General features: G+C 38.8%; 2 protein-coding genes across 3 annotated transcripts in view; both read left to right on the top strand.

Annotated features, from left to right (window-relative positions):
* The first annotated feature begins 1,455 nt into the window (after positions 1-1,455).
* On the top strand, positions 1,456-8,430 carry got2b (glutamic-oxaloacetic transaminase 2b, mitochondrial). The gene is made up of 10 exons (XM_015034929.1): positions 1,456-1,614; positions 4,050-4,206; positions 4,299-4,427; positions 4,513-4,572; positions 4,657-4,818; positions 5,698-5,802; positions 5,977-6,127; positions 6,553-6,718; positions 7,293-7,443; positions 8,113-8,430. The coding sequence occupies exons 1-10, from the start codon at positions 1,532-1,534 to the stop codon at positions 8,233-8,235; spliced, it is 1,287 nt and encodes a 428-aa protein (XP_014890415.1). The 5' UTR covers positions 1,456-1,531; the 3' UTR covers positions 8,236-8,430.
* A 1,425-nt stretch (positions 8,431-9,855) lies between these two features.
* slc38a7 (solute carrier family 38 member 7) overlaps positions 9,856-12,661 on the top strand; it is a 12,032-nt gene continuing 9,226 nt past the window's right edge. The window contains exons 1-3 of one of the 2 annotated variants that reach the window (XM_015034927.1): positions 9,856-9,985; positions 11,626-11,962; positions 12,047-12,100. In XM_015034927.1, coding sequence (XP_014890413.1) covers positions 11,708-11,962; positions 12,047-12,100 — 309 coding nt within the window. In that variant the 5' untranslated portion in view covers positions 9,856-9,985; positions 11,626-11,707. Of the gene's footprint in view, positions 9,986-11,597; positions 11,963-12,046; positions 12,101-12,661 lie in introns of both variants that reach the window. The other variant, XM_015034926.1, reaches the window with a different exon arrangement.

Below are 12,661 nucleotides of genomic sequence, written 5' to 3'. Positions count from 1 at the left end.
TCGACTCTAAGATGCTCAGTGTGAGCTTTCTTCTCCTGCAGCTACATCAGACATTAAAAATGAAAAGAAAACAATTCTGCATCTTTGTTTCATACAGTATTTAGAGCTTATATTTTGTCAGTGTGTTTATTGCTAAGCAAAGGTAAGAAACACAAAGAAAAAGTTTTGGATATTATCTGTTTTTGCTTTTATTTAATTTTATTTTTGGTTGTTAAATTTACATGTTTGAGATCGTAAAAACCAAATTGATTACCAGACTAATAGATTTTCTCTGTTAATGGATAAAATTATGATTGAAAACTGAATTTTACATCTAATATTAGACTATACTTATGTCTGATATTAAAATTAGTTCGATAATCTGTAACATTAAAGTAAAAAAGCAAAAATAGAAAAAATCAAGGGGGAAATAATTATCCACTGCAATGTATGGTGATTTTAATTTAGTAACACAAATGAGTGTTAAAGTATGAAAACTCTCATACTATCCATAAACTATCTTTTGACTGAGATAAGGATAATAAGTACATTTATGAAGGTTTTTTTATTTTAAGCTTCAGTCATAACTGAAATCATGGCAGTGGATCAGGTCCAGATACGTTCCTTCTCTTAGTGCTTGTTATTTGAATCCACACAGGTCAATTTTAATCATCAAGCACCAAAATACTTCTGAAATAAGGACAACCTGAACATAGGCATTGTCAGAGCAGCGACTTTAATGTCGATACTTCATTGTCTAAGATTGCCCTCTAGTGGAGCATCAGTACAATAAATGAGGGGAACAATTGCAACTTATAAACCTAAATGTCATTTAAATTATACTTTTAAAATTTTTATTTATTTATTTATATAAGTCAGTTTTAACCAGTATATGTGATGCTATACAAATGTATTGTGTTTTCTTCTTAATTTATTGATTTTGATAGATATTTTGAGTAAAAGACGGGTAAACTTTGGATTAAAGTTTGACTTTTGATGAGCTCAATTAAATAATTTTCTGAACGCTCAGTTTCTGATTCACAATGCACTCCTTATTATCAGTAGTTGTAACGGTAGTTTGTAGAGAATACTTTTGTTTTATGTGTTTTTGTGTGCCTGGTTTTGCGTTAAATCTTTAGCAGACATAAGTTTAACACATCAGGAGTACAACGTCCTACTCACCTCCATGCTGTAGTGCATGTATTTCTGCAAAAGGAGCACAAAGTACAAGTACTATCTAATGCAAAGACATGTTTTTCATGGGTAGGGTGACATGTCTGAATTGAAAATACTTTTCTGTTGATCTTTATTAATTACCGATTTTTTTTGGAAACTAGCCATTGGGTTTTCAGTAGCTACAAGCCGAATTCTGTAGATCAAGCAAGCCAAACGACACGTATCCCTAAAACGAAGCGGAATTCCCATCAACGTGGTCCGCTTCGCTTGTGACGTTCAGCTCTGTCGTCAGCACGTACCGTAGGCGTATCAGCGTGGTCTTCCCTGTCCTTCACGTCTGTCCACATCCTGCTAGGCTCCTTTCCGCTGCACAACTATGGCTCTGCTCAAGTCCAACAAGGTGATCCACTGCCTGGGCAACATCTCCCCGGCCCTAGGAGCTCTGTCCAGCCGCAACAGGTAAACCACACTCCCGAGCTAACCCACATGTCTCCCGAGGACAGTGAGCTTTTTGCTCCTATACCAATCTACATCTGGTGTGAGTGTTTAACCTAACACAGGATGCAGATTATTATTATTTTTTGCTCTTTAAATGCACAGTCACTTTTAAATGTTACGAACCATCTTTAGAGGACGGTGTATAAAGAGGCCATGTTGTAAGTGTGACCAGCCGCAGACAGGGGTCAAATGGTTTCAGCAGGCCCCGAAGTGTCGGCTTTCGCTAGCATCGGTGTGGTGGTTCGCTTCTCTCTCTAATTTACCAAATTTTCACCTTATATTTCAAGTAATCCCCTGAGAGCTCACCTAACTCATAATTTAGTGATTGTTGCTAACAGTGACTGTTAGTTTGGTGGAAGTCACGTTGGTTGGTCCGTGGCACACACACCCCGTGGACACGCATACATCCGTGTGGAGGAAAATAATTGAACGAGTTAGCGTGTTTTTCATAATAATTACCGCTTAAGTTACGTTGTCTTCAATAGCGACCTTTTTTCTAATAACGTAAGCCGCTAGCAGAGTTTTGCGTTAAATTCCACATAACGTCATAGGAAACCTCAGAACCCTTAAATTTATGAACCCGTGTGAGTTGATTGGCTAACTCTTTTCGCCTCTGCGCGCTGATTGGCGATTGGGTTCCACCTCTGATCGGTGATTGGTTGAACACGAGAAGCGAAAGAGACGCCGGTTCGTCCTTTGAGTTAGTTCTTGGAGGGCAACTCCAAGCTCCAGTCGCTAAGTAAAAATAAAGGCTCAGACAACTGCGATCAAAATAAAATAAAAATAATAATAAAAAAATCATCACTTTAAATTAAGATTTATTAGATTAATAACGTACTAAGCACGTAGTGCTATCCTTCCAAGTTTAAAGTACAAAAGTGTCACTTATTATGAAACTTTGGTCCTGAATGTATATTTGCAGCTTCTTTTGCATAGATTACTGCAAAAGTCTCAGTCAAACTGAGACTACAGTCTCAGTTTGACTTTGACTGTAGTCAAGGCTGTAGTCTCAGTTTGACTGTATGCTCTATTGTATCCAAGCACAGACATTTCTTCTCAAACATCCTATGCTTGTGTTAAGTGAGCTGTGAAGTCATTTGGTAAGGGAAAGCAAAAGTCCTTTGATCTATTGATTACTGAAGGTAAGTTGTGCAGTCTGTGCCCCCTGGCCTGCTGGTTAAAACCAGACACCCTCTTTAAGCACAAACCATAATTTTTCTGCATTGACACAGCTTTTATTTTCTCATATAGATTTTATTCATATAGTAAGTGTAACTATGGGATATTTTTGAATGGCTCTAGTTGTATTTACACATGAAATTAACCCTGCAAGTATTGCACTTAATCTGGATACCCTTCACTAAGCTGAAGTTTTGTGCAACATGTTTGCCAAGAAATTAAGTGTATTATGATAAATTCACCTCATATTTGAACATTAATTTTAGACTTTTGCCCTTTGCATGAAGTTCTCTCCTAAATTTAGCTACAAAGTTCAGATGTTTCACAAAGTAGAAGAAACCCGAGACAATGAATAAGGGAAGGAGTGCAACTGAGGTCACATGTAGCAACTTTTATTTCCATTTACTCACACAGGAGACATGTTGTTGGGTTTTCAAATATTCTTTTAGATAAATAGTTGAGTTTTATCAAATCTTTATGCAACTCACAATATTAATGTAGCCTAATGTGTTTTAAAGTATTTGCATCCTTTTTAATGCTGTCTTAACTGGATCTCAATGCTCGAAGTCGCAGATTGAAGTAAAGAAAATAACTTAGACAAAATATCAGATACTTTTCATTGTGTTTCCACAGGAAAACATGCAAACCTTGTTTAGAAACATTATGGCTGACTTCCAAGAAAACAAAGCTGAGTAGAGGCAATAAGTGCAAGAAAAAGAAACATGCTTGCATTTCTTTGGACGGGTCTGCCCACCTTTGCCATCTGATCAAGACCCCATTTCAGGGTTGATCCCCATGTCCTTGAAATTACCTCAGTAAATCTCTGTGTTTTCAACAGTACTGCAATTTTCAGTATCCACTCTTTTGTTCTAGTGAGTAAATGTGGGAATAAATTTAGTCCTAAATTGTATTTTGCATCCAGATTACTTCCTTTTCCTGTTTTTGGACTTTGAAACGGCTAATTGGATTGTGTTAATTTCCTGAAACCCAGCATGTGTCGTTCATGTGTCACCAGCTCAGTGGGGTCACATGAAGGGAAAAACTTAAGTAGGCGGATAGAATCACTTCAGTGAGCAGGGTTGTGGCTAACACTGTTGTGTAAAGCAGATTTGGTGTTTGTAGTCATGAATGTAAGGGCTTCCAAACAACCTTTTTGTTGTTACTTTGGGTTTTGTAGTCCTATCAGCATCCATTTTTATTGTGCTTGTTTTGTGCAGCTCATGGTGGGCTGGAGTGCAGATGGGTCCCCCTGATCCCATCCTGGGGGTGACAGAGGCCTTCAAGAGGGACACCAACCCAAAGAAGATGAACCTCGGCGTGGGAGCCTACAGAGATGACCAGGGGAAACCTTTTGTGCTCAGCTGTGTTCGTAAGGTAAAACAGTCCATCTGCTTTTTTTTTTCATTTTCAGAATGCTGTTAGTTTAAAAATTAGTTTTTCTTTACTTCTCCTTGTTTGTTCTCCAGGCAGAGGCTTTGATGGCATCCAAACAGCTGGATAAGGAGTACCTGCCCATCGGTGGTTTTGGTGAATTTACCAAGGCCTGCGCCCAGCTGGCGCTCGGTGCCGACAACGAGGTGCTGAAGAGCGGCAGAGTAAGTTATGGTGTCTGAGGAAGCAGTCTAGACCTTGGTGTGTCACAGTCAAACAGTCAAGGTTGTAAAATTTACCTTCCATCAGAGCGTCACTGTTCAGACCATCTCAGGAACTGGATCACTGCGCATCGGGGGAAATTACCTGGTGAGTGCTGGTTTTACTGTCACTATAAAGAGAGACGGGTTAAAGGTCATGCTGGCTGTATAATCTGTTGTTTCTGTGTCTCAGGCTCGGTTCCATACAGGTCCACATGATGTGTACCTGCCCAAACCCTCCTGGGGGAACCACACACCCATCTTCAGAGATGCTGGCATGCAGCTCAAAGCGTACAGATACTACGACCCGTCCACCTGCGGCTTCGACTTCAAAGGAGCCCTGGACGACATCTCTGTGAGTCAGGGCTAAAAAAAAACGATCATTACTCAATAAGAGTATTTATCTGAGGATGAGTTGAGTTTCACACTAATTCAGCCTTAGATTGTTGACACTCAAGCTTTGTAGAATCAAGTTTTCACAAAGTGTGGAGGGGAAAAAACACAGTCTAAACTCTGAAGTCATTAAATAAAAATGGTCTTTAATACTCCAGTTAGATTCGTTTTTATCTCTTGGGGAGGGCATTTATCATATTTATCATTTATTGTAAAAAATAAAATATATATGCATATATTTTAAGAAATTTGATTTATTGTTATGAGGAATTTCAGTTATAGGAGATGGTAAATTAAAAAACAAAACTGACAGTAAGATTTTTGCTATTTTCTCCACTGTTTGTTCCACAAAAGCATCAATAGATGTCAGTAAATCTGAAAATTTGATTAAATGCATTAACTCTCTGCAGTTTAGTGACATCAATCAGTTTGTTACGCAAGTAGCGTCCTGAAGAAGCCTGTTGCAAATGGGAATATTTTTTTCAAAAATAATATTTGCTTGTGGCGCCATGACTGCTGGGCCAGGCAGTCACAGCCAAACAGTTGCCTAAAAAATAAGAATACATTATTATTTAAGAGTATATATATTTTTCTTTATCGTAATAGTACCACAACATACTGTGATAAAATTCTAAGTCCACATCGCACGCCCCTATTTATCTCAACATTTTACATCAACATGGTGGAAACTCAACAGTAATCATAAATTTTGCTAATTGTTAGCTGGTGACTTAAAAATGTAGTTAAATGCACCAGAGGCCTTCAGATGAGCTGGTTGACGTCTCTGTGTGTTTGCAGCTTTAGTTGCATCTCGTTTTGATGAATTCATTTCGTGTTGCAGAAAATCCCAGAGAAGAGCATCATTGTGCTGCACGCCTGCGCCCACAACCCCACCGGCGTGGACCCCAGGCCCGAGCAGTGGAAGGAGATCAGCGACATCGTGAAGGTGAGAAGCACTCGCCTCGGTCCGGTTCTAGGAACGTCTTGATAAAACCCACTGCTGTTATCATCTTGCTCTCTAACAAAGACCTCCATGACTGATAAAAGCTGTACATCAGGAAGTTGTCGTGTCATTGTTTTAAATATTAACAGCTTCTTATCGGCATGTTGAACCTCACAGAAAAGGAACCTGCTGGTGTTCTTCGACATGGCCTACCAGGGCTTTGCCAGCGGCGACATTGATCGTGACGCCTGGGCTGTTCGGCACTTCATCGAGACGGGCCACAACATCGTGCTGTCTCAGTCCTTCGCCAAGAACATGGGACTCTACGGTGTGTGTGAAGATCACAGCAGACTGCATAGATAGATAGATGGATAGATAGAAGTACTTTATTCATCCCAACCGGGAAATTACTGTGCAGTTGCAGCATACACATACACAGATCAAATTAGAATATGAAAAATAAAATAAAAATAAGATAAATGCATAAAATATAAAATGTAAGCTGTAATATTCTGTACAGTATGAACAGTGAAAATTAATAATCTGTACAGTCTGTACAATAGTGCTTTGTAAACAATCTGTACAATATCGATTAATGGGCAGATATGTACTATGATATGCAGCACCTGCAGTAAAAGCTTGTTTTTGTCACCACCTAGTGGCAAAACTTTGTGGGGCTCCATGCAGAGTGTTTCCCCTTCGTAGTTCATGGAGCCTTGGCTCTGCCTGACTCTGCCCTCTCGGTTACGACAGGTGAACGTGTGGGAGGCTTTACTGTTGTGTGCAAAGACGCAGAAGAGGCCAAGAGAGTCGAGTCCCAACTCAAGATCCTGATCAGGCCGATTTACTCCAACCCACCGATAAACGGCGCCAGAATCGCTGCCACCATCCTCAACACACCAGACCTGCGCTCGCTCTGGTAAAAATATTAACACAGAAGCTGAACTTGAGCCGAAAGCAGACATCTCCCAGAAACGCCACGCTGGATTGTTTTCTTACCACCTGAACGTTTCCACATTTTGTCGGGTTTAAGGCATAAACTTCCATATATTTTGTGCAATAGACCAGCTCTGTAAGTGCATAGGGAGGATTGAGGAACATGTTTCACAAATAGTGTTTTTATTCAGCTCATTAGAGCTACAACAGATGATTATTGTAGTATTGATTAATCTATTGTTTATTGTGACGATTAATCAATACATTAAATAAGAACATTTCCACATTCCGCAGCTTATGTCAATAGTTGAGTCATCACAATTAATCTAATTTATCGCCTGAGTCCTAATTAGAATTCTACATTTTTCAGAATACATTTTTAAAAACTTTGTTTCCCTTTCACTAAATTATCTTCTCTATTTCACAAAATCCAATCAAAATATGTTGAATCTTGTGGCTGGATTAGGTGTGTAAGAACATAAAACTGAAGGGGTAGATGTGCCACGGCACCTTGTTGTTGTTTAAACAGGTTTTTCTTGTTCTGTTTGTGCTGGCAGGCTGGAGGAAGTCCATGGCATGGCCAACCGCATCATCAAGATGAGGGAACAGCTGGTGGCGGGTCTGAAGCAGCAGGGCTCCTCCCACAACTGGCAGCACGTCACCGATCAGATCGGCATGTTCTGCTTCACTGGCCTCAAACCCGAACAGGTACCAGCAGGAATAATGTGAGGGAATAATGGAAATCTACTGGGTAAAAATGTAAAACTGCAGCTAATTAATATTTTGGGTTTAACGGAGCCAGATCTGTTTGTGATCTTTCAAAATAGTTTTGATCAGTAGTTTTATTTTCAAGAGGATTCTTCAAGAGATTTTCCTCCTTCTTGGATGACTCAGATTTATCTTTTCCTGGAAATCAGCTAGACCGACATATTGAGCTTAAAAATGAGAAGTTTGAGGATAAAATAGATGTGACAATATTTGAATGTTGATTGGGTCGTGACTAGCAGCAGCGTGTTTGGATTTAAAGTGACAGGAGGCCCTTAAAAATCTCACCCTGAATGATGCAGAACTGATCAGACTAAAATCTCATCATACGAGAATGATTTTGTGCACAAAATGTGATGAGCATGTTCTCTGAAGACCTAACTAGTTTGAGGAAGTATAATAGGTTACCTTTAATGGGTTCAGTTTGAGGCCCTGCTGAAGTTAACATGCTTACTGTAAAGGCACTCCAGCACCAATTTGGTGCAGCCTGTCTGATTATTAAATCAAAGATCCGTGGAAGGGTAAAAAAAAAAAAAAGAAGCTTTTTTTTTTTTTTTTTTTACCAGCACTTCTTTAAGCTCTGCTGCATTTTTGTTTTTGTTTTTCCTGCAGGTTGAGCGCCTGACGAAGGAGTTCTCGGTGTACATGACCAAAGACGGCAGGATTTCCATGGCGGGCGTGACGTCCGCAAATGTGGGCTACCTGGCAGAGGGGATCCATGCGGTCACCAAGTAGAGCAGATCGCACTGGAAGAAGAACAGAATCGAAGCTGCTGTGTTGAGGAGCTTTTTGTGTGTCCCTCTGTTCCACCTTTAGAGGACGGGTTGATGCTTAGTTTCACTTTTTCTCTTCTGGATTTCATAATCATTTCAACATGGAACATTTGTTTTTCTGCAAGTTTTCACTGAACTGATGCCCCTTTGCCATTTTCAAAAAGGTTGTGACTGAGCTGATAGTCTTTATTTATTCTGAGCAATCAGCTGCTGACTCTGCACTTCTGTCCCTCTAAATGTTTGCTCTTGACCCTCATGCATTACGCTGCAACGTTGGGATAATGCATGTTAGCTTTAGGTGCAAGTTGAGATCTCTGTTGCTTTGTGAAAATCTTTAGAAAATTTATGTTGGTGGTGTTTTAGCACTTTATCAAATGCGTGGCACTATTTGCTTTTGTAGCTGGGTTTTACTGTGAGAATAGGCATTGATCTGGTTATCAGTTCACTTTTGTTAATTTCATCAAACTGTTATTTAGCCTCTGTATTTAAAATGACTCGGTTATCTTGTTTGCATTCGGTACTTTTCCTGTACGTTTCTGTGAGATCTTCAGTTTTCCTTCACAGAGCAGCAGTCTCTCAGTTGACATCACGGTTAAAAGAAAGAGCACAAAAGTCGAGAGTAAAATGGAAGTACTGAGTGTAAAGTTCACTGGAGGTAGTTAAATGCTGTATGCGTATTTTCATGTCAACAAACCACAAAACATATGTCCATGTAATCCAAAGTAATCTAAAAGAAACATGTACAGAAGAAGTCTCATTTGTCCAGATGCTATATTTGAGTGTTTAAATCTCTTTATGGCCGAAACATTGAGACACGGATGGCATTTATAAATGTGGTGTCATTTGCTGATATTCCTGGAACTTTGTCTCCATTCTCCGCTTCCTGTCTGAAACTAAACATGGGTCATCTACCTTACTGAACAAACAATAAATCCATATAGAGAAATGTTTGGCTTTACTTGAATTTTTTTCAGCATTCATGGAACATTTTTGGCTATTTCTGCCATTTTTTTTAACCATTTACACCACAAATATAAATATATTATCTGCTTCTTTGCACATTCCTTGATCAATTAGCATTCAAATTCTTGCAAACATACATAGATTAAATTAATTTTGTTAAAAGTTTAGATGGGTTTTTAAAAATTGCAGTTTTTTTTCTATCTTACTGTTTTCTGTTATCTGAATATTAAACATTAAATTGAGTACATTTATATATTACTTCATTAATCTGAGATATTTGTTTTTTAATGAAATTCTAGAAGAGTAAGCACTATTACCAGCATTGATAAATCTCAACTTTATTCATGCTTGTATATCATTAATATTTTCATTATTTCGCTATCTAAACTTGACCTTTTCTTAATTTTATTTTTCACATTTTCTTTGATTTCAAAATACTTACAAATACTTTTCTTTCACTTTCTAAGCGTCTACAAATACATAAATATTAATCATAACTATATTAAAAATATTTAAAACTAGCATAATACGATCATTTCCACATTCTAGGTACGTAATTTAATCAAATCGTGGAAAACTATATCAACCAGAGTTCAAAAGAAGTCACGTGACAGCAACGTCAGCAACGTCAGCCACGCTAAAAGCGTTAGAGCGCCGCATTATTGAGAGGGTGAGCCGATGGAGAAGGTTGAAGTGTTTTGTGTTGTTCGTTCCTTGACAGCTGACGGGTTACAGTAACTTTAAATCAGGTTGGTGTATTTTAATGTGTTATGTTGCTGGCGAGATTGTTATTCGTATTTAACGTTCAGAGATCGTTTGCTAGCTTAGCATAATAACAAAGGGCATGGCTGCTGCCCTGATAAACGCCGATGGTCTGTTGACGATAAAGAATCTTGACTATTGTTTAGTCAAGCTAAACAATAAAATGCCCGTGGCGTGATTCTGTTTGGAAGCAGAAGGAAACCCAATTTAGGTCATGTGTTATTTTTCCTCATTAGTTGCAGTTTATTGATTCACATCGTTCCTGAAATATGTATTTACCTCTGTTTTAACATTTTAAAGTGTCGCTACACGGAGACGCAATGTGCATGGAAAATGTGCATGGAATCATTGCTTAAAACGCAATGATTCAATCCATTATTGCGCCCTACCTTCACATTTAAGTTTAATGACATTTGTCTGTTTTTACCTGTCCCCAACCCTTTTTGTTCGGATCTTATCTGAAGGAAGAAAAATATGTCCATTTAAATCTGATTCTTAGTAGTTTCGCAAGTATGGGAAGTATAAACCAAACCCCGGTTTCTGTCTTTCAGGAAACACTCGTGATCAAAGTTTAGCAGCTTTTTATATGATGTGTTAGTTAGAATTGAAGGAGGTGGTGGGGTTTTTAGAGATAACAATTTATTTGACACTATTGCTTTAGAGATCTATTCATACCCCTTAAAATTATTTTTTGTCCTGCTACATCCAAAACTTCAATGTATTTTAATGAGGTTTTATGTTATAAACCCTTACAAATTGCCAAAAAAAGAAGAATTGGTCTTCTTCTGTTATTTGCAAATAAAAATCAGAACATGAATTTGTATCCTGCCCTTCTTCAGATAGAAGTTTTTGACTATTTTCCTTTCCAGAATAGTTCAGTCAAAACTAAAAAAATAATTCTTTGCGTTCAGAGAATTATTTTTACAGATTTGTGGATTGGATTTAAGCTTCGCACTTTCATCAGTTTCTACGCATGATTATGAATCATTCTATAAGAATGGTGTGTTCATAGTGATGTGCCATATTAATTAACTCCTGGTTCAGGAGGAGTGGCTGCTGCAAATCTATGACTCGATGCAATCTTCTGGGTTTCCTTGGGTAGAAACGTCTTAATCTCCTTTAAATATTTAATTGAGCATACTGTGCTATTTGATAGGTAGGACCAATTGGAATGCAGAAATAAACTGAACTGAATTAAAGTATTGTTTTATAACCTGACTTTTGCTTTTAAACCTGTCCACATCCATCTGCTGTGCATGTTGATCCTTGTTCACTAATGTTCTTTGGCACACCTGTCTTTTTTTAATAACTACATGAAAGGGACCTGAAGGTGTAGTTTTGAGACTTTTATTTGTAAAAAAAAAAAAAAAAAATGAAAATTTTCTTTTCACTTCACAATTATGCAAAAATATTTTGATGTTACTCTGTCATCAGAAAACACAAAATAGTACAATGAAATTTATAATTTGGACAAGTTCAAGGGGTATTCATGCTTTTGCTAGGAACTGCTCTTGCTGATATCAGTGAGTGGAGTTTTACAGGAAATCCCACATACAATCCCACAATCTAGCAATCCCAATAATCAATATTTGATTGCAGAATAAAGTAAACAGCCTCACCGTTCCAGGATCCCTCCAGTTGGCCTAGAGACTTCAGCGGAACGCCGCTGCCCTCCAGCTGACGCCGGTCCTCTCTCGGCTCCTTTCCTCATGGCGATAAACACTGATGCTGAAGACTGGGGCGGCATCGGCGGCAGCAGCGACTCCGGAGAACGAGCGTGGCTCCTGCAGAGCCCCAGCGTGGATTCTGCCCGGCACCCCGAGGCAGAAGAGGGGAGCCGGGGCGTGTCGGCTCTGGGTGCCGTCTTCATCGTGGTGAACGCCGCTCTGGGCGCGGGACTGCTCAACTTCCCTGCAGCCTTCAGCATGGCTGGAGGAGTGATGGCAGGAGTGATGCTGCAGATGGTAAACGGATACCAGAGCTGTAATATTCACAAGTTTATGAAACATTTGAACACTCCCTTTGTGTTTTTTTTTCTTTTTTAACAGTTCATGCTCATCTTCATCATCAGTGGGCTGGTGATCCTTGGCTACTGCTCTCAGGTATGTTTGGGTTTGTCACGATGTTAAAGTTGACTGAACGATAAATTGTTGCAGAAGTTTTAGTGATAAATGATAATATTATTATTTTGAGACCATTTTCAATTGGTAATGGCATAATAAAGCAGGGACAGTGACGCACAGTGACGCAGTTGGTAGAGCTCTTGCCTTGCAGCAAGAAGGTTCTGGGTTCGATTCCCAGCCCTGATCTTTATGCATGGAGTTTGCATGTTCTCCCTGTGCAAGAAAGGGAGAAAAATGATAAATCATGCAAATAGAAATATTTGAACTTGCTTTAACTTACCATGTGATAAATTGATTTATTGTCTTGTTTTTGTTTCTGTTTGTTCTGCTGAACCAGCAACATGTTCTGCAACAACTCTAAAGTTTACTAGATCTGTTATACTTTTTCACCTTACTACCACAGAGCAGCGCATGATTGTAAAGTCAAATTTTTGTAGACCTAACCTCTTTGAATAGGACACATAAGTGTAAGCCTTACCAGTTTTTCACGCCTGTCACTTTACGGAACAGATGTTGTGTCGCAGATAAAGTACTTATCAG

This window comes from Poecilia latipinna, unplaced genomic scaffold, assembly GCF_001443285.1.
Source record: "Poecilia latipinna isolate Pla-1442-1.1 unplaced genomic scaffold, P_latipinna-1.0 Scaffold317, whole genome shotgun sequence".
Lineage (NCBI taxonomy): Eukaryota > Metazoa > Chordata > Actinopteri > Cyprinodontiformes > Poeciliidae > Poecilia > Poecilia latipinna.
The sequence above is the reverse complement of the archived record's forward strand: the minus strand, read 5'-3'. Positions and strand labels throughout refer to the sequence as shown.

Bases quoted from the DNA above. Each gene is read 5' to 3' on its own strand.
- got2b (XM_015034929.1), top strand. From the start codon at position 1,532: ATGGCTCTGCTCAAGTCCAACAAGGTGATCCACTGCCTGGGCAACATC. The intron at 1,615-4,049 runs GTAAACCACACT...TGTTTTGTGCAG, and splicing joins GCTCTGTCCAGCCGCAACAG to CTCATGGTGGGCTGGAGTGC. The intron at 5,803-5,976 runs GTGAGAAGCACT...TGAACCTCACAG, and splicing joins AGATCAGCGACATCGTGAAG to AAAAGGAACCTGCTGGTGTT.